Raw genomic sequence first — 21,826 nt, 5'->3', positions numbered from 1 at the left:
GTGATGAGAGATAAAGTGATGAGAGACAACGTGGTGAGAGATAAAGTGATGAGAGATAAAGTGATGAGAGATAAAGTGATGAGAGATATAGTGATGAGAGATAAAGTGATGAGAGATAAAGTGATGAGAGATAAAGTGACGAGAGATAAAGTGATGAGAGATAAAGTGATCAGAGATAAAATGATGAGAGAGATAAAGTGATGAGAGATAAAGTGATGAGAGATAAAGTGATGAGAGATAAAGTGACGAGAGATAAAGTGATGAGAGAGACAAAGTGATGAGAGATAAAGTGATGAGAGATAAAGTGATAAGAGAGAAAGTGATGAGAGACAAAGTGGTGAGAGATAAAGTGATGAGAGAGATAGTGATGAGAGAGAAAGTGATGAGAGAGATAAAGTGGTGAGAGAGAAAGTGATGAGAGATAAAGTGATGAGAGATAAAGTGATGAGAGAGAAAGTGATGAGAGATAATGTGATGAGAGATAATGTGATGAGAGATAAAGTGATGAGAGAGACAAAGTGGTGAGAGATAAAGTGATGAGAGATAAAGTGATGAGAGATAAAGTGACGAGAGATAAAGTGATGAGAGATAAAGTGACGAGAGATAAAGTGACGAGAGATAAAGTGATGAGAGATAAAGTGATGAGAGAGAAAGTGATGAGAGATAAAGTGATGAGAGATAAAGTGACGAGAGAAAAGTGAAGAGAGATAATGTGACGAGAGATAAAGTTATGAGAGATAAAGTGATGAGAGATAAAGTGATGAGAGATAAAGTGATGAGAGATAAAGTGATGAGAGATAAAGTGATGAGAGATAAAGTGATTAGAGATAAAGTGATGAGAGATAAAGTGATGAGAGATAAAGTGATGAGAGATAAAGGGATGAGAGATAAAGTGATGAGAGATAAAGTGATGAGAGATAAAGTGATGAGAGATAAAGTGATGAGAGATAAAGGGATGAGAGATAAAGTGATGAGAGATAAAGTGATGAGAGACAAAGTGACGAGAGATAAAGTGATGAGAGATAAAGTGATGAAAGATGAAGTGGTGAGAGATAAAGTGATGAGAGATAAAGTGATGAGAGAGGAAGTGGTGAGAGATAAAGTGATGAGAGATAATGTGATGAGAGATAAAGTGATGAGAGATAAAGTGATGAGAGACAAGTGAAGAGAGTTAAAGTGATGAGAGATAAAGTGATGAGAGACAAAGTGGTGAGAGATAAAGTGATGAGAGATAAAGTGATGAGAGATAAAGTGACGAGAGATAAAGTGATGAGAGATAAAGTGATGAGAGAGACAAAGTGATGAGAGATAAAGTGATGAGAGATAAAGTGATGAGAGACAACGTGGTGAGAGATAAAGTGATGAGAGATAAAGTGATGAGAGATAAAGTGATGAGAGATATAGTGATGAGAGATAAAGTGATGAGAGATAAAGTGATGAGAGATAAAGTGACGAGAGATAAAGTGATGAGAGATAAAGTGATCAGAGATAAAATGATGAGAGAGATAAAGTGATGAGAGATAAAGTGATGAGAGATAAAGTGATGAGAGAGAAAGTGATGAGAGATAATGTGATGAGAGATAAAGTGACGAGAGATAAAGTGATGAGAGAGACAAAGTGATGAGAGATAAAGTGATGAGAGATAAAGTGATAAGAGAGAAAGTGATGAGAGACAAAGTGGTGAGAGATAAGTGATGAGAGAGATAGTGATGAGAGAGAAATTGATGAGAGAGATAAAGTGGTGAGAGATAAAGTGATGAGAGAGAAAGTGATGAGAGATAATGTGATGAGAGATAATGTGATGAGAGATAAAGTGATGAGAGAGACAAAGTGGTGAGAGATAAAGTGATGAGAGATAAAGTGATGAGAGATAAAGTGACGAGAGATAAAGTGATGAGAGATAAAGTGACGAGAGATAAAGTGACGAGAGATAAAGTGATGAGAGATAAAGTGATGAGAGAGAAAGTGATGAGAGATAAAGTGATGAGAGATAAAGTGACGAGAGATAAAGTGAAGAGAGATAATGTGACGAGAGATAAAGTGATGAGAGATAAAGTGATGAGAGATAAAGTGATGAGAGATAAAGTGATGAGAGAGGAAGTGGTGAGAGATAAAGTGATGAGAGATAAAGTGATGAGAGATAAAGTGATGAGAGATAAAGTGATGAGAGATAAAGTGATGAGAGATAAAGTGATGAGAGATAAAGTGATGAGAGATAAAGTGATGAGAGATAAAGTGATGAGAGATAAAGTGATGAGAGATAAAGGGATGAGAGATAATGTGATGAGAGATAAAGTGATGAGAGTTAAAGTGATGAGAGATAAAGTGATGAGAGATAAAGTGATGAGAGATAAAGTGATGAAAGATGAAGTGGTGAGAGATAAAGTGATGAGAGATAAAGTGATGAGAGAGGAAGTGGTGAGAGATAAAGTGATGAGAGATAATGTGATGAGAGATAAAGTGATGAGAGATAAAGTGATGAGAGACAAGTGAAGAGAGTTAAAGTGATGAGAGATAAAGTGATGAGAGACAAAGTGGTGAGAGATAAAGTGATGAGAGATAAAGTGATGAGAGATAAAGTGACGAGAGATAAAGTGATGAGAGATAAAGTGATGAGAGAGACAAAGTGATGAGAGATAAAGTGATGAGAGATAAAGTGATGAGAGATAAAGTGATGAGAGACAACGTGGTGAGAGATAAAGTGATGAGAGATAAAGTGATGAGAGATAAAGTGATGAGAGATATAGTGATGAGAGATAAAGTGATGAGAGATAAAGTGATGAGAGATAAAGTGACGAGAGATAAAGTGATGAGAGATAAAGTGATCAGAGATAAAATGATGAGAGAGATAAAGTGATGAGAGATAAAGTGATTAGAGATAAAGTGATGAGAGAGAAAGTGATGAGAGATAAAGTGATGAGAGATAAAGTGACGAGAGATAAAGTGATGAGAGAGACAAAGTGATGAGAGATAAAGTGATGAGAGATAAAGTGATGAGAGATAAAGTGATGAGAGACAACGTGGTGAGAGATAAAGTGATGAGAGATAAAGTGATGAGAGATAAAGTGATGAGAGAGACAAAGTGATGAGAGATAAAGTGATGAGAGACAAAGTGGTGAGAGATAAAGTGATGAGAGATAAAGTGATGAGAGATAATGTGATGAGAGATAAAGTGATGAGAGTTAAAGTGATGAGAGATAAAGTGATGAGAGATAAAGTGATGAGAGATAAAGTGATGAGAGATAAAGTGGTGAGAGATAAAGTGATGAGAGATAAAGTGATGAGAGATAAAGTGATGAGAGATAAAGTGACGAGAGACAAAGTGGTGAGAGATAAAGTGATGAGAGATAAAGTGATGAGAGATAAAGTGATGAGAGAGAAAGTGATGAGAGATAAAGTGATGAGAGACAAAGTGATGAGAGATAAAGTGACGAGAGAGAAAGTGATGAAAGAGAAAGTGATGAGATACAGAGGTGATAAAGATAGAGAACTTCTCAAACCTTAAGAAGCGTTTTTTACGTTACGATTGTCCTGCATTTTCTAGCTTATTTCTCTATTTAAGGTAATTCATTCTATAGAGCCAATATCATAACCCACGAAGTTCGCGAATTAACGAGCATCTCCGGAACGTACCCCTGGCGAAGGGTGCGGGAATCTTGGTATAGACCCAAAGGGATACCCGCTTTAGGGGGGCTGTCCAGACCTCTCTCTCGTGGGGGGCCCTTATTCCAGCAGTGGTGTGAGCAAGCAAATTGCTGGGCTGTACCATCTCCAGCGGCAGGAATGGGAGGGGGGGTTCAGTAAACTTGCACCATGGTTTCACCTGCCGTGCCAGAAGATGAAAGCCCGCGGGACCTCTGGATTGCGAGTCCAGTGTGCCCAACCGTGACATCCGCCAGCTGTGCCAGCTTCCTCCTCAATGTGCGCAAGGGGAGATAATACTCAAGCAGTCCGCGCGCAACGCACATCGGTCGTGATCCCACGTGCTCCTGGCCAACCCCGCAGCCCAGTGGGTGTTTGTTGGATAGCGCAGCACGCAACGCGATCTCTTTGTGATCCACCAATCCTGCCCACGCAGTGCTGGGACAAGGGGTGGTGGTGGTGGAGGGGGGGGAGGCGTTAGGGCCCGTTGGCTGAGCAGGGGAGGGAGTTGTGCGGGTTGGCAAAGCGGGGTCACGTAATCTGCACCACCCCAAACCACGGGCGTGCTTGGTGCAGACCGAGGAAGCGACGCGAGGAGTTTGTTTGGGTGGCAACGCGCTGAGATAGCGGCGGGAGGGAGGGAGGGCAGACTTCCCCGCTCGCGCAACGCGGCCCACCACAGCCAGCGGGCCATGGGGACATCCGACAACAACACAAACACGAAGGTTCCCCTTCGTAGCCCGCGCAGACTTTTGGGGCAAGTGTTCTTAGCGAGCAGCGCCGAGTGGAGGCCGGCACGGCACACGAGGGCGGTGGGGTGGCTGGTGCCGCCTCTTTGTCTCCCCAGTGGCGATGTTTACACAACGCACTGGGAAATCATTTGAGACTGAGTCGACCTAGGGGAGGCCCAGCACCGGCTCCGATAATAATCGTTAGCGGCAATCAAACTCGGGTCGCTGGGTACGTAGTGCAGCGCGCTAACCACTACGCTATGGCTCCCACATACGCACAACTACGAAGGCAAATATCTTTCGTGTAGTCGAAACAGACTTCTGAGGCAAGTGCTGTTGGCGAGCACACACTCTGACACGCACACACGCACGCACATTTGTACCCGGGCACAGTGCTGGCGGAATATTTGTGCCTTGCCATGGCAATTAGACCACACTAAAAGAGCGTGCAATGCAAGCTGATGCTGACGGGGCGGATAGTGGTCATTGTTGTGTTTTTATTCTTCTTATGCCGATTATTACTCCGCTGGTCTACCCAGGAAAGCCTCACCGAGTCTCGAGCCAAGTTCTCTCACGCAGTTTCAGGGCGGTTTCGCTCATGCGTCATCCCAATTGAGTCATTTGCCAGGTACATTTTCACCATTGTAGAGGTTTTTTGGGGGTTAGATTGCGTAAATATTAACGTGCCGTTCGACCCTCCACCACCCAACACAGCCAATTAGTGAAGTACAACCACTGCTTTCGCTTCACCAAAAAGCAACACTGATTTTTCATTTGCGCCTATGGGGAAAATAATGTTGATGATGATGGTGAGCCGAGTTGACCCCTCTGACTGGGAGTTGAACCCACGACCTTCCTATTGTGAGTCAAGAGCGACGCAAAGTCATGCGGTCGATTTGTGTCTTGCCATGGCAATCAGAGCCGCATTGCCAAGAGCCGCAGCTGCTGCCGCTGCTGCCGATCGTTGTCAGCGCTGGGCACAAGCAAACCCAAGCGAAGTGCCACGGACCTCATGTAGCTGGACGGGATCCCGGGTTCATGAGAAACAAAGCGAGGTGTTTATAATTTCATAAAACGGCCGATGATTTTTTTTCTCATCTATGTGTTGTTTGCTTTCTCTTTTGTTCTCTAACCTCACTACATCTCTAATTTGTTTATTTTTAAGTCGTCTCACGATACCCCTGTCTCCTGTCTATATCTCTTCGGTCATCTCACGAAGAGTTTATAAATTTTTAACGGGGGGGGGGGGACCCAAAAGATGGACCTACAGCAACCACTGCTATCACATAATAGTGCAGCCCTGCAGTTTCTTGTTCATGCGACTGTTGGCTGAAGGGCCTCCGTCCGAGAGAGCTCTAAAGAGTCTACCCTTCCATCAGCCACTAACCCTGCCAGCCACCCAGCCACCCAGCCAGCCAGGTAACCTGCCATTCAGCCAGCCAACCAACCACCCAGCCAGCCACCCAGCCAGCCAGCCACCCAGCCAGCCACCCACCCAGCCAGCCAGCCAGGTAACCAGCCAGGTAACCAGCCAACCAACCACCCAGCCACCCAGCCAGCCAGGTAACCAGCCAGGTAACCAGCCAACCAACCACCCAGCCAGCCACCCAGCCAGCCAGCCAGCCACCCAGCCACTCAGCCACTCAGCCAGCCACCCAGCCAGCCAGCCACCCAGCCAGCCAGTCAGTCAGCCAGCCAGCCAGCCAGCCACTCAGCCAGCCAGCCAGCCACCCAGCCACTCAACCAGCCAGCCACCCAGCCAGCCAGCCACCCAGCCACCCAGCCAGCCAGCCACCCAGCCACCCAGCTACTCAGCCAGCCACCCAGCCAGCCACCCAGCCACTCAGCCAGCCACCCAGCTACTCAGCCAGCCAGCCAGCCACCCAGCCAGCTGCCCAGGCAGCTAATCAGCCAACCAGCTAGCCAGCCACCCAGCCAGCCACCCAGCCAGCCACCCACCCAGCCAACCAGCCAGGCAGCTAATCAACCAGCCAGCAAGCCACTCAGCCAGCCAGCCACCCTGCCAGCCAGCCATCCACCCACCCATGTAGCCAGCCAGTCAGTCACCCACCCAGCTAGCCAGGCAGCCACCCACCCACTCACCCTGGCCCAATGTGATGTGTTTTGTTGTTTTGTGCCGCAGTACACACACCACCAGCAGCAGTAGAACTACCACGCATGGGTCGGGTGACGTTCATTTGGGGGACGGAGTCGCTCTCTAATCCAGACCGTTTCACACTCAGTGGGTGGGAACGCATTGTACATAATATATTTATAATTCGTGTATAAGTCTACTACTGATTTTTTGTTTTGTCTGGTTTTTTTTTCAGATAACAAAGATATGTAGGGCTAGTATTTGACGATTAGTTTAAGAAGAACAACACGGTATGTTTACGTTCCACTGTTTTCGTTTCCGTGACCCCCAAGCTGTGGCTCGTGACCCTATCTCTGGTCCGGGAGCCTTCTGCTAACAGAGCGAGCAGCGAGCAGTGGCCGCTTCGCTGCCCGCTCTCCGAAGCTGGTGGGGCAGCTTGCGGTTTCCAGCACGAGTTTAGAGGAAACCGCGTGGCCCTGCTTTTGTTCACTTAGCGAGAGCACGTGCAAAAACAGCCCAACACACGCGCACACAAAGACAAAGATCCCCCCCCGTATAGCCTTTAACAGACTGTTGGGGTAAGCGCTGTTAGCGCCCACTTGTGAAGGCCGGCACGGCACACGAGGGGGTGGGTGGCCAGCACCACGCCGGATCGCTTTTACCTCCCCAGTGGCGATGTTTACACTCCGCACCAGGTACTCATTTGAGGCTGAGAGCAGACCCAGGGGAGGCCCAAGACCGGTTCAGATAATCATCGCTGGTGTCGACCGTGAATCGAACCCGGGTCGCCGGGTTCGTAACGCGGCGTGCTGACCGCCACGCCACCGGCTCCCCGTACACAGACGCGGGCGCACAACTCACACTCACACACACGCACAAGAGGAACAACACAACACACGCGCACATTCGCTCGTACGCTGCCACACAAACCGCACACACCCACGTAGATGGGGAGAGATTGTGGTGCACATGGGACAGGCAAAGCCGGATGCTGGGGGGGGGGTTGTTGTTTTATGTTCGCGAGCATCTTACGCTGGCGAGGTCTCAGACGCGGCGCTCCGCCACCCCTAATGAGTCCGCCGCTCGCCGAGGTCCCGTCGCAAAGAGCGTCACTCGAGCTCAGAACAACAAGCCCGGCCATGACGCTGCGCCGTCGAGGAAGCTTCTTCGATCTCTCTCCAGTCTCGCGATCGGTGAGAGCGGCCCTCCCCCCCCTTCGCTGCTTGCACCATCCATCGCTGCTGCCTGCCAGTGGCGGAACCAACGCTGAGGAGGAGGGAGGGGGTTGCGGAATTGACGTTTGTTATTTTACAAGCGAAAATACGTTGAATGTTTTTGTTGTGAATGCGAATGGGGAGCAGCCCCCCCTTTCAAAAGTAAAACAAAAATGTGGGACTCCCAAGGTTTCTGAGGTGCGCTTGTGGTTGCCGGTGGAGAAACTTTAGAAACGTTTATCACCTTCTGATTCCTTGTGAATTTACAAGCGCCCTTGTTCGCGCGTGGCTAATGTCGATGCATGTATGTACGTTGGACTTGTTTCGCGCCGTACGTAGCCAACCGCGTTGTCTAGAGATGTAGAGCAACACAGTAAGGTGGTTGAGCCAGGGGATTGCGGCAGGAGTGGCAGAGTGATGCATCACTGTGGTGTCTCCTTCGTATTTGTGAATCGGGCATTGAGTCGGTCTGTCTTCCCGTCGTCTGTTCTGGGTGACAATAATTGCACACCGGATGATTTTTTTTAATTATCCATTTGTGGAACAGGTCACTGCAAGGCCAGAAGATGTTAACTCCGTTCGCTTGGTGTGCAGGAGGTCGTGGGTTTGATCCCGACCCTGACGCCTGTATATTTGGAGTATGCATGTCTCCCCCTGGTTGTGTGGATTTTTCTCTGGGTCCTCCGGATTTTTCCTCCACATTTATAAACACACGTTTAAAATATTTGGCTGTTCTACATTTCCACGTGATAAATCACTCCGTCTAGCCAGGCCGCTTCTGAAAAAAATCCTTTAGCTCAGTGGACCTTACCTGGTCAGATAAATCAAACAAATAGTACTCTTCCATGGTGCGCGTGCGGGTGCCGTTCAGGGTTGTGGCCCTTAAGCTTCGTGGGAGATTGAAATCGGGGATCTTCTGCGTCGGGTCTCTCACAAAAGCGGTGTTTGTTTGTGACTTCTTGTGAACTCGAGCCCGGCTTTCGAGGCTTCATCATCAGGGTCTCACCAGCGGTTGCTGCGCCTTGTGGCCGCTCCGTTGGTTTGAGGAACTGGTGGGGGTGGAGGCGACGCTGTTTGCGGTGCCGACTGAGAGGCCCGCTGCGTGTTGCTCAGCATCGTCTACGGCAGGAGACATAGTAGTCGCAGTAAACTCACCCTGGTTGTTGAAAGTAGAAGCGTGAAGCCACGTCGGATAAGAAAACCAAATAATATATGAACACCATATTAAAGTTTTTTTGTATGTAACCCCACACAGTTGAGTATTAAAAACGTGCATCGTAGATATTGCTTCCATTCAGCCTTGTCCATGACATTTACTCAACCACTTTGCCTCGGATCCACCTCTCGGTTGCATCCAATTGTGTAAATTGCTTACTGTACGTACTGAGTTCTCCGTCTTCCCCGGCTTCTTGTATCGCTAACGTCCCCAGACAAAACATTACATTCCGTCCGTTTTTCCCTTCCATTCCATGTCCAAGAAATCTAATTAGCCCATTCTCGAAACGATTCTCGTGTTCTTAGCGTAGCTGCTATCCGCAATACATTAATCTTGCTCATCTTGTCTGTCCATGCCATAAAAAAATAAACATTTCTGTTGCTTTAGTTTGCTGCGTAGGGTCTGTGTAATGGTACAGACTTCCATAATAGAGGGGTTTTTTTGTGTTAGATAGCTTGAATAAAAATGTGTCGTTAAACCTGCCACCACCCGACACAGCCAATTAGTAAGGTTTGTCACGTTAAAAAAATGTGTACAACCTTCACAACCGTACATGAAAACAGCACTGCAGTATGTAACAGTACAGTATTCCACTCCTTGTTCTCATGAATAATTTATTACTCTTCCAATATAGATCCCATTTTCGGAAATGCATTTTTTGTCAATGTTATTCTTCTGTTTATCTCCGTGGCGTGCTTTCCATCTACAGTTATCACGCCACCTAAAGCGTTACAATGCTCCGCCTGCTTAACGCCGGTGTCACTCTGACCGGACATTCAGGAGTAACTTTCCTCATTGACATGACCATCATACACGCAGTGGTTTTTTTTACAGGTGATTGTTCATCTTTTCTTTCGACTTTCTGAACGTTATTTTATCCAGCACGTTTAGCAAATCTCTCTCGGCTTCTGCTCGCACACCCAGCTTTAACTCCTCTCCTCATGCACAGAAACTCACCCAGCCTCTCCCCCAACTCTTAACGGCTGCCGTTAACCACGGTGGCGAGATGTTAACTACATCGCCTGGTATACAGGAGGCCGTGGAGTCGTTCACGACCCTGACGCCTGCTGTTCTATTACTTGGTCGCTATGAATTCCCACGTGTGAAGCCACTTCGTTGTGACCAGGTCACTTCTGAGAAAGGGCTCTATAGCTCAGTGGGTCTAACCTGCTAAAATAAAAAAATAGTTTAGTCTTTTTTTAAATAGGTAAGGCCCACTGAGCTATAGAGCTCTTTTTTTCAGAAGCAATGTGGCTATCACAAATGATCATCACGTGGACATTTATAGCTGCCAAATATTCGAAACGGATGTTGACCTAAATGTGGAGGGAAACACAGAGGGAACCCGGTGAAAAAGCCACATGACCACGGGGAGAGAGACGTGCAAACTCCAATATACCGGCGTCAGGGTCGGGATCGAACCCACGACCTCCGGCATACCAGGCGAGGTAGTTAACAACTCACCACCACGGCACCCAATGTGCTTTCATGATCACTCTCGGGCCTTCTCCATCTGGGTCAGGGGTCGGCGACCTGCGGCTCCCGAGCCACGTGCGGCTCTTTAAGGGACTGCCGCTTCGTGACCGTTATTTATTTCGGGACCAGCACGTCTCGAATTCACCACGATGCTTTGCGGGCCTCTTGAAAAATTTTAGTTGTTCTTTTTGAACGAATTCATAAAAAAAAATGGCTCTTCTTGTTATGTTGGTTTCTGACCCCTGGCTTAGATAAAATAAAATCCCGAGTAATATCATGAAATTCTGCATTTTCTCACATGATCAAAAACCTCTGTTTAATCAATGAAACACACCTGCGGTAGCAATCTTTCTGAACTCGCATTGCCCGTTCACTCAGCATTCTGTAAATATGGCATTGTTTTGGTCCATCGCCAATCACTACGCCACACCTGTTGTTCCTTTGCAATTTCTGGATGGAACTTATTTCCTTACTCTTTCCGCGAGCACTCTCAATATGATTTCAGCAATGTGGCTTATTAGACGTGTTGCTCTGTACAATTCACATTCTTCTGCACGAGGTTGTTGTGAGAGAGCGATGAATATCGATTTGCCCAGATTCGTCTAGGGTCCCCGCGGTGGTGAGATGTTAACTCCCTCGCCTGGTGTACAGGAGGTCGTGGCTTCGATTCCGACCCTGACGCCTGCTGCTGCTGCTGCTGTTTATCTTTCAGTTTGCGTCTCTCTCCTCGTGCTCACGTGGATTTTTCTCTGGGTTCTCTGGTTTTTCCCTCCACATTTAGAATCAACATCGCAATTAGAGTTTGTGCCTGTTATACATTTCCACGTGATAAGCCACTTAGTTTGGCTATCATTTGTGGCCAGGTCGCTTCTGAAAAAAAGCTATATCGTTCAAGTGGGTCTTACCTGGTTAATTACAAAATATAGTTTCTAGTAGTTTCTGTTATACATCCCGTGCCGCAAGTTGTAATTCGCTGCTTTTGTCACTTGATTTATGCCACAATCATCAAGCTCTCCAATGATGTCTACCGAGATATTATCTTGTCCCCTGCCATATTTCATGTTCCTGATGGGGCGTCAAAGTTCATCTTTTAAAATCACCAAGACACCACGAAGACAATCATCAGACGTAATCATGAAAACGTGGAATTTATTTAAAGACCTCTCCAATCTCGATACACTTATTACATCTTTAAAAACTCTCCTCTGTAAAATATTTATTTTTATTATTATTCGACTCGTTTACCCAGGAACGCATCACTGAGTCTGAAGGCTCGTTTTACAGGAGGCTCCTGCTAAGGTTTTTTCGCTGTAAAGGGAACGATTTTGCTGCCGCGTGTGATCCCAGTTGCGTTATGTGCAGGCACGTCTTTCAGCGTGGGAATATTTGGTTGATACGAGTCACATTCTAGATTTGAAGCTTTCGTGACTGCAAGGATCCATACTCTTTGGTTCTATTCGGTAAAGTCACGTAGGTCGTGATTTTTGTTATTTTATTTTTACCTACGTGACTTTACCGAACGGAACCAAAGAGTACGAGTCACACTTCACATTGCGCGTGGTGGTGGTTTTTGTTGTTGTTTAGCTATGGGAGAAAATCAGAGCACCCTGGGAAAGAAACTCAAATGCAGAACGGGGCCGGGGGTGCGGACATACAAACTCCACACGGGGAAAGACGCCACCCCAAATCGGGAATCAAAACGCGGTTCCGTTCCGCGTTCCGGCTGTGCGAGGCGGTAGGAGCATTGCCACTGAGGAATCGTTTGTCACAATATTCGGTCAGCCGTTGGGTACGACGTCAAGGTGTTGCAGCCCGAGTATTGGGATCAGAATATTTGTTTATACTGCCTGTGTCGGGTGGTGGAGGGTTACGACACATTCATACTGACGCGATCTAAGCCAGAAACCTTTATGAATAATATTGGTCGCAAAAGCCTACGTGTGTAACTGGCCATAAACTTATTTTTGCACACATGTCCACTAGGGGCACGGTGTAAGAACGCTCCAACAACAAACAACACAAACAACACGTGATAGGAGTGCAAAGCACCAGAAACTTAAAGAAACTACCCAAACACGAACAAATACAACAACTAAACCATCCCCATCCTAGCAGGCAAAGACCACTGAGGTATCAACCTTTTCATTCAAAAGCGACCTACCCACAAATGAAAGCTCAACAAAGTGTCCCCGTCATTTGGTGGATTCTTGAGAGGCCACGCGGCTCAACCGCGACAACCCACGCAGGACACTCGGGGCTCAGGGGGACACCAGCGGGGTGTCCATACGCACGCACGTAGATCCGCGTGCACATTGCAGACGCGTCGCGCTTCAAAACGCGTTGCTTCCGAGATAAATATTCCTTTGCGGGGGGGGGGGGGGGGGGTGGGTGTAAATCCGCCTTGCGTGGTATGTGGAGCCCGCGGCTTATTGAAATTAGCAGGGTTGGGGAAAATATTTGTGGGGGTTTTTTTCCCATTACCGATAACTGCGTGAAAATAAAAAAAGTTAGACCACGGTTATCGGTTTTGCCGCACGCACGTGGAAGTGTTTAGAGCGATTAAAACTAAAGGTCTCTCTTTTATAACAGGGAATTTGAGGGCAGCTCCGACAGTGGTGGCTGGGTAAAGGTTGGCACACTGGGTTTGCAATCCAGATGTCGCCGGTTCAATTCTGACCCGCCCTTACTAGAATATCTGTAAAACAAAAAGAGCTTCATAGCTCATCAGATTCCCCCTGGGCTAAATAAAGATTCTCATTTAATGTGATTTCCCGCCGTGGTGGTTCAAACACCGGGGCAAGTTTCTTGAACTGCCACCCTCACCTCTTGTCTGTCCAGCAGGGGGAATGAGTTCATTTATTTTTAGTGACCAGCTAACCATTTGTCTACTTTGCACTCCGATCGTTTTACCTTGTATCGTTTGTTGTTGTAACTTGCTGACCTCTCCCCCACCCCACCGTACTGGACATCTGTGAAAAAAAAAAAAGATCTTCATAGCTCGTCGGATTCCTCCCCCAGTCTCGGTGACCACTCTGATTCCCATCTTCCAAGACGTCTGCGCAATGCAGGCGAGTAGGCCGATTAGAGTGTGGGGCGGGGGGGAAGGGCCTTGCCTGCCATCAGTTGGCATGAGCGAGAGGACGGGCGCTCGCAGGGCCGGCGCCTCTCACCTGTCGACCGAGGAGACGGCTACCGGGCCCCTGACTCTCGGAACTGGTAACCAAATCTCAAATGGTTACCGGGGTTACCGGCTTCCATTCGTAACGAGGCGAGTAATTAGCTAGCACAGGAGTGTCGTGGTGGCTGTGTGTGTGTGTAGCGGTTGGCGCTACGCTGCGCTACGAACCCGACGGCCCGAGTTCGATTCCCGCTCACGGCTAACACCAGTGACGATTAGCTGAACGGTTGCTGGGCCTCCCCTAGGTCGACTCAGCCTCAAATAAGTACCTGGTGCGGTGTGTAAACATCGGGGAGTGGTGCTGGCCGCTCACCACCTCGTGTACCGTTCCGGCCTTCATAGGTGCTCGCCAACAGCACTTGCCCCTACAGTCTATTAAAGGCTGTACAGGGGGTCTTTGCCTTTGTGGGGGGTGTGAGCTAACTGTGCTGTGTGTCTGTGTGTACCTGCAGAGGACCAGCAGCTTCGGGGGATTTGACCTTTCCGCCCGGATTAGTGGCTCTACCTCTTCTGATAAGGCGAACTCACCCACAAAGCATGTACGCCACCCGCACCTGCACCCACTCACCAAGCATGCACCTGCACGCTCTCACACATTCACTCATTGGGTAAAGCCACAGAGCACCACCGCCCCCGTGCTGTGAGACGGCCACTGCCGCCCCCAGGGCTCCGTGGCGAGGGGGGACGACTCGACGCTGGACGGTCGCGGGAGCCGGCGTGCCGGCGGCGGCGGCGGCGGCGGCGCCGACAGCTTCCTGGGCAAGAAGGTGAAGTCGGTGCGCGAGTCGGTGCGCAAGACGGTCACCAAGCTCACCAAGGCCAACTATGAGGTGCTGGTGAGTTGTCCACGCCCGACGGCACGCCGGGCCCACGCTGGGGGCACACCCGGAGCACACTGGCGGCACACACTGGGGGCACACCGGGAGCACACCGGGGGCACACTGGCGGCACACACTGGGGGCACACCGGGCCCACGCTGGGGGCACACTGGCAGCACACTGGCGGCACACCGGCGGCACACACTGGGGGCACACCGGGAGCACACCGGGGGCACACTGGCAGCACACTGGCGGCACACCGGGTGCGCTGTAGGGAGGGAACGCGTCACGAATGACGTGTCGCTGTAATTGGATAATAATAATAATGACGTGAATGTTTAGTGTCACGTATTGGCACCAGTGTCATTCATGCAAATTGCATCTAACGCCACATCACGCGCAGCTTGAAGACAGCAGCCAAGCAGTGAGCCGGCACTCCCAACAATTGCCCAAGCTCTGCAGTCCCTCGATATATTAAGATGGTTTCAGCCAATGAACGAGGGTTCATGCAATGTGGGAGGAACCTGGAGCATGCGGGGAAACGCTGACGGGAACCGCGAGATGATGCCACTCCCCACTTTGCCGTACCACCTTCTGGACAGCTAAGGGTATGGCATCGCCACGACGCTCACGGGATGGGAGTTTTGCAACATTCGTGCGGTGATCCACCAACCCTTGCTGCCTCCTCAGTGCTGGATTACAGGCCACGTGCAAAGCCGCCACCGTCTGGCTTATCCCGTCAAAGTGAGATGGTTCAGTGACAGGCCTCACATCTCGACTATATTGTTACTTTGCCAGGTAAGGCCCACTGGGCTACGTAGCAACCTTTTCAGAAGTGACCTGGCCACAAGTGATAGGTCAACGAAGCGGCTGATCATCACGTGGAAATTTGTAGCAGCCAAATACTCCGAACGCGTGATGTTGATTATAAATCTGGAGGGTGACAACCGGAGAACCCGGAGAGACACACATACTCCAAATATACGGGGCATCGTCAGGGTCGGGATCGAACCCACGACCTTCCCGTATACCAGGCGAGGGAGACAACATCTCCCAGCCACCGTGGCGCCCCACAGGGTCAACGCCTCCCATCGGCCGGATCAACCTGCGGGCGAGGGGATGCCACGCGAATCTCCATCGCCGATCTCTCCTCTTCCCTCCCTGCGCCCTCCCCCCAAGCCCAAGAGTTCGGACAAGCTGCCGCTGTGCCAGCCGCTGAGCGCGGACGACAGGGAGGGGGGCGCCCCCCCAACGGCCCAGCCCGAGGCGGGAGCCCAGCCCACGGGCGACTCCATGGAGAGCCTGCGCAGCTCCTACAGCGGACACAGTTCCAACAGTGAGCGGCACAACGCAATGAATGGCTCAGGGCCGCCCCTCTCTGTCCCTCGTCCGTCCCTACACGCTGAAAAAACTCAAGCGGTGTTTTTTGTTTTACAAATCCCGTCAGCCCACGTTGCCTTCTTTCTGGGAGTGCATTATGTATATATTGTCGACATCTTCCTTCTGGGAGTGCATTATGTATATATAGTCAGTATGTTTCTTCCGGAAGTGTGTTATATAGTATCAATGGAGGTTTTTTTTTTTTTTGTGGGGTGGGGGGTTAGATCGCATAAATATAAATGTGTCGTTAAAAACCGCCAACACCGAACACGGCCAATTAGTAAGATTTGTTACGTAAACAAAAGACCCCAATGCGTTACTGGTACAGCACAGGCGGCAGCGCAGGTGGCACCCTGATGATCAGGCTGCCACCTGATGATGCTGGTTGTAATTACTGGCAAAATGCCGCGGTGCTCCAATTGAAAATGTTGTCAGTTTACTCTCTTAACGCACCGGTGTGCTGCACTAGTCACTAATTAGCACGTTTTGTTTACGTGACAAACCTTGCTAATTGGCTGTGTCGGTTGATGGCGGGTTTAACGACACATTTGTGTTTATGCGATCTAACCGTACATATATTGGTCGCGAAAGCCTACGTGTTAAACTCATTTTATATATTTTCAGCATCTTCCTTCTTGAAGTGCAATATATATAGTTATTTTTAGCAGCATTGGTTTAATGCATGGACACTCTGCACCGATATTGCCATTCAGTGTCTCATCAGCAGAACCAGGCTGGCTTACACCAATACTGTTGAGCTGTCAGATAAGCAATGATCCTTGCACAGTATCCAACAGAGCGGATCACTCAGCCCATCATAACACTCCCATATAAAACATACAACTCGGCACGTTCATCAATAGCACTGTGGTCTTAAAAGGAAACGAATTATAGTCGACATTCCGGACGATCGACCTTCACGTTAGTACTTCTTCTTGTGCAATGGAGAAGGGTCATTGCCCAAAACGTCACCTATTGTGAACGTTTCCTTTTAAGGCCACACAGTGTTAGCGACGAATGTGTGGGATTTGTTGTTGTTGTTGTTCGCGCTAGTGCATCATTTCCGATGCAGCTACATCACCCCATAATTGGTTTCGTTTTGATAACACTACCATAATAATAATGTCCTCTCTACAGTCATATACCGCGCACCGCGGTCATGTATGTTGAATTGCAAGGTTCACTCGACTGAGCGTGTGGATGTGATTAGAAGGCTCCCTCTGGGAGCATGCCAATTCCCTTGTATGACTCACAATGCTGCGATATAATTGCAATAGCAAGGCTTTGTCTGTGAGCGTGTACCTGCAAGAGTAAGGCTCTCTCTGCAATCATATAGATCGAATAGCTGGGCTCGCACATCGTACCACACATTGTAGTAATTCCATATCACGAAACCCTAAGGCAGTGAGTGTATCTATCTATGTATATTGAATTTTTTTCGCACCGTGCGTAGCCAACCGAAATAATCGGAGGTACAGCGGTGGGCAACCTGCGGCCTGCGTGCCGCATGCATCCCAGGGCCCCTGGTGATGGCCTAGTCCAAGTGTGTTTGGGCGTGGTGCGTGGGGGTCACGATGAGTACACCAGCACGGTGTCAAGCTTGCGGCCCACTGGGCTGAAGGAGGGCTGCTCGTGTGGCCCTCCGGCTCGGCTGGGTTGCCCACCGCTCATCGCTAGAGGGGAGGCCGGCCGACTCGCCCACCCCGTCCTGCGCCACACCGTGTGTGTTTGTGCACGCCATGTGTGTGTTTGTGCGGCCACGCTGCGTGTGTGTGTGCTGCCACGCCATGTGTGCGTGTCCGCACGCCATGTGTGTGTGTGTGCCGCTACGCTGCGTGTATGCCGCTACACAATGTGTGTGTGTGTGCTGCCATGCCACGCCGTGTGTGTGTGTGCCGCTACGCTGAGTGTGTGCCGCTATGCCATGTGTGTGTTTGTGCTGCCACACTGTGTGTGTGTGTGCCGCTACGCCGTGTGTGTGTGTGTGTGCCACCACGCCATGTGTGTGTGTGTGTGTGCCACCACGCCGTGTGTGTGTGTGTGTGTGCCACCACGCCGTGTGTGTGTGTGTGTGTGCCACCACGCCGTGTGTGTGTGTGTATGCCACCACATCGTGTGTGTGTGTGTGTGCCACCACGCCGTGTGTGTGTGTGTGCCACCACGCAGGCGGGCAGACCGTGACGACCTCGGACTCGGGGGGCCGGGCGGACGGCTGCTGCCAAGCGGCGAGCGGCGCGGCCGGCGGCGGCGGCGGCGAGGAGGAGGGGCCCGGCTACTCGGGACCCTTCTGTGGGCGTGCGCGAGTCCACACGGCCTTCACGCCCAGCCCCTACGACAGCGACTCGCTCACGCTGCAGGTGGGCAGGCTCGCGCCCCGCGCTCCCCCGTTGTTGCGTCTGCACGTTGCTGGCGCACTGCGTTTGAGACAGTGCTGGTGCTGCCCCCTCGGGCAGCAGGGGTCAACCTAGGCGACCTTGGAACGTGCCCGCCTTGCGGCTGAGCAGCCCCGGTCCACGTGCCCATCGCTGGCCGGCTGGCCGGCTGGCCGGCCGACGTCGGTGGAGTTTGAAGGACGCGTTTGCGATTCGCCGTACGTATCAGAAACGCGATAGAGTGCCCGTGTACGCTTTAGTTCCCGAAAGCATTTGCGAACAAAAAAAAAATCTTGATTTTCCTTTTGCTTTGTCCCGATTTAACCGTTCCTGGGGATGCTGATGCCACAGCGGCGTGTAATGGTCTGCACGCTGGATCCTGCCATCCCAGAGGTCACCGATTCGATTGTAGCGTCCAGCACGGCGGTTGAAATAACGGCGGAAGTTTCTCAAATCCCACCGACGCCCTCTGCACGCTCGCCAGTGTACGTAATCGGAGGTGCAGGGGGGGAAGGACAACAAACTAAACACGAGAAGCAGCTCTAAAGAAATGCCTTTTGAATCTAGGTGATTTAAAAGTGCATAGCTCCAGTGGCTTCCTAATCTCGGGAGGAAGAGCGTTCCAGGCGGTCAAAATACTTTCCGCAGGGGCTGTCTAGAGGCGCTCTCTTTCTGAAGGCCCTTCCATCAGCAGTTGACACGAGCAAGTCCTTGCAGCGCTGCGCCTTTGTCCCCCGTTGTCACCTACACACTACACACATCTTTGCTGTCTCTCTCTCTGTTCCTCCTCCTCCTTGGCCTCAATCCACGCTCTCTCTCTCTCTCTCTGGAACTTCCCCTCCACGTTAAGCAGTCACCTTCGCTCTCTAGTTTCCGCTCCTCACTAAAAACTCACTTATCATTCCCTAGCTCACCCAACGGCCCCATAATCTCCCCCCTCATGATCACTGCCACCGTTACTGTCCCCTCTTCATATCCCCATCATACGGCTATCACTCATTCACCCCATTCATCCAATCCTTGCGTCATCAGTTACCGCCATCATCGATTTCACTTCCACCGAATGCACGCACCACCACAGATTTGCCCCCGTCGCTTCCTCTAATGTCTAATCTGTCCCATTCATCTCTTCTCCACCGTTGCACTCACGCACGCGTCGTGCCGCTCTTAAATGCTTGGTAAAGCGCCTTAGCGAAGGCGCTCGATAAACTCCGCGAAGATCAGGCCAGATGGGCTCGCATCGCGTGCGTCGCTCGGCGCGTCCTCCCCCAACTCCGCTGCTTCCGCGCCTCGCAGAAGGGCGACGTCATCGACGTCATCAGCCAGCCCCCGATGGGCACGTGGATCGGGCTGCTCAACCGCAAGGTGGGCACGTTCAAGTTCGTCTACGTGACCGTGCTGCCCGAGGGCGAGACCAACAACAACAACGGCGGCGACGCTGCGGGCGCCGGGCGCAAGGCCCGCCCGAGGCCCAAGCACCGTCGGCCCAAGCCCAAGACGGTGGAGGAGCTGCTGCAGAGGATGCACCTGGAGGTGAGGGGGGCTCCCCCCCCCCACCCCCCCCGACCCCCCCCCCCCATATAGAATGAATAGGGGCACGGTTGATGTTGAAAGTTAATGAGTCCTCGTCATCCATTGCCATACTCGAGTTCAGCAAAGTAGTGTAACGCGATGGTGACGTGTGCGGCACCAATACTTTCTAAACGGTAACCTGCGTTGAGTTTGACCTCAGTAATGCGGGCGCCACGGTGGGGAGATGTTAACTGCCTCGCCTGGTGTACAGGAGGGTCGCGAGTTCGATCCCAACCCTGACGCCTGCTGTATATTTTGAGTCTGCGTGTCTCTCTCCCCGTGGTCGCGTGGATTTTCCTCCGGGTCCTCCGGTTTTTCCCTCCACATTTAGAATCAACAACACGCGTTCAGAGTATTTGGCTGCTATGAATGTCCACGTGATGATGAGCCACTTCGTTGAGCTATCGTTTGTGGCCAGGTCAGTTCTGAAAAAGAGCTGTATGGCTCAGTGGGCCTTAACTGGTAACATTAAACTAATTTAAATGTTTGTTTAACGCAGGTGAGCACTCAAAGAGACCAGGATGAGTGACTCGGACCACGGGCATTAGTTTGCCAGGAGGGAGCGATGATTGCTGCTCCTGTGTGCGTGATCACAATTGAGTAATCTGCTGGGGGTAACTTTTTTGCTGGCACCCGGGTTAGTGTCATACGTAGAAGTAGACCTGGGTCGCCAAAACGACAGGCCCAATGCTGCGAGCACCACGTGCCGCACGGGGACAGCTGCCACTGGGCGTGCCCCTAGGCTGGGCTTACACAGCAGCGGCAATCATCCCTACTCACCACTGGAAGCAGACTAACGCACACACAGGGACAGCTGCCACTGGGCGTACCCCTAGGCTGGGCTTACACAGCAGCAGCAATCATCCCTACTCACCACTGGAAGCAGATGAATGCACACACAGGGACAGCTGCCACTGGGCGTGCCCCTAGGCTGGGCTTACACAGCAGCAGCAATCATCCCTACTCACTACTGCAAGCAGACTAACGCACACACAGGGACAGCTGCCACTGGGCGTGCTCCTAGGCTGGGCTTAAACAGCAGCAGCAATCATCCCTACTCACCACTGGAAGCAGACTAACGCACACACAGGGACAGCTGCCACTGGGCGTGCCCCTAGGCTGGGCTTACACAGCAGCAGCAATCATCCCTACTCACCACTGGAAGCAGACTAACGCACACACAGGGACAGCTGCCACTGGGCGTACCCCTAGGCTGGGCTTACGCAGCAGCAGCAATCATCCCTACTCACCACTGTAAGCAGAATAACGCACACACAGGGACAGCTGCCACTGGGGATGTCCATCCTGGTTAGACCGTTACGAAGCGCGGGAGATGAAACGTTGACGTCAAGGCATTGGCCGAGTCTCTGGGAGACTTTGAGAGAGTTTTAACACGTGGTAGTAGTAGGGGCTTTTGCGACCAATATTATTCACAATAGAGGATATCGTGAATATAAATGCATCGTTAACCACCGCCACCACCCGACACGGCCAGTTAGTAAGGGTTTGCCACGTAAACAAAACGTGCCAATCAGTGACTACTTCAGCACACCGGTGCGTTGTCTGTTTGCATGTTTTACCACAAGTATGTGTGGTTAATGCAGACTTGACGCCTTGCAAAAGGTGTCTGTTTGGTATTGGAACATCTCAGCACCTGTTCTACTGCCATAAAGGGTAAAACCAATTCTTATTTTCGATCATTCTTGATACTGGAAAGAAGATCCCATGGATTTAAAAAAACGCCACAATTTCCACGATCCAAGCACCGTGACGTTTCGGCGGTGAACACCACAGCAACCAGCTCCACCGGGCGATTTGCCAGAATTTGTGAAGAAGCCCTCCCTAGGTTCGGTCCTTAGCGGAAGCGGGGCCTTTTCGCGCGAACGTGCGTTGCGTGTGCGTTGCGTGTGCGTCGCGTGTGGGGCACGCAGGAGTACATCTCCACGTTCCTGCTCAACGGCTACGAGGACCTGGACACGTTCAAGCTGCTGGAAGGCGAGGATCTGGACGAGCTGCTCATCCACAACGCGGAGCACCGCGCCAAGCTGCTCACCGCCGCCGAGCTCCTGCACGACTACGACCGTGAGCGCACCCCACAAGCCGCCCCCCGCTCCTCCCCGGCCGGCAGATAG

General features: G+C 50.6%; 1 protein-coding gene across 7 annotated transcripts in view; it reads left to right on the top strand.

Annotated features, from left to right (window-relative positions):
- Positions 1-21,826, top strand: part of LOC116953335 (uncharacterized) — a 361,549-nt gene that overhangs the window by 318,129 nt on the left and 21,594 nt on the right. For 6 of the 7 annotated variants that reach the window (XM_032973443.2, XM_032973442.2, XM_032973444.2 and 3 more), the window contains 6 exons: positions 14,005-14,091; positions 14,218-14,388; positions 15,550-15,706; positions 17,917-18,107; positions 19,419-19,655; positions 21,626-21,776. In XM_032973443.2, coding sequence (XP_032829334.2) covers positions 14,005-14,091; positions 14,218-14,388; positions 15,550-15,706; positions 17,917-18,107; positions 19,419-19,655; positions 21,626-21,776 — 994 coding nt within the window. Of the gene's footprint in view, positions 1-6,091; positions 7,662-14,004; positions 14,092-14,217; positions 14,389-15,549; positions 15,707-17,916; positions 18,108-19,418; positions 19,656-21,625; positions 21,777-21,826 lie in introns of those variants that run through there. The other variant, XM_032973447.2, reaches the window with a different exon arrangement.

Source organism: Petromyzon marinus, chromosome 51, assembly GCF_048934315.1.
Source record: "Petromyzon marinus isolate PM22_M1 ecotype Great Lakes invasive population chromosome 51, UKy_Petmar_22M1.pri1.0, whole genome shotgun sequence".
Lineage (NCBI taxonomy): Eukaryota > Metazoa > Chordata > Hyperoartia > Petromyzontiformes > Petromyzontidae > Petromyzon > Petromyzon marinus.
Note: the sequence above shows the minus strand (reverse complement) of the source record. Positions and strands in the feature narration are given on the sequence as shown.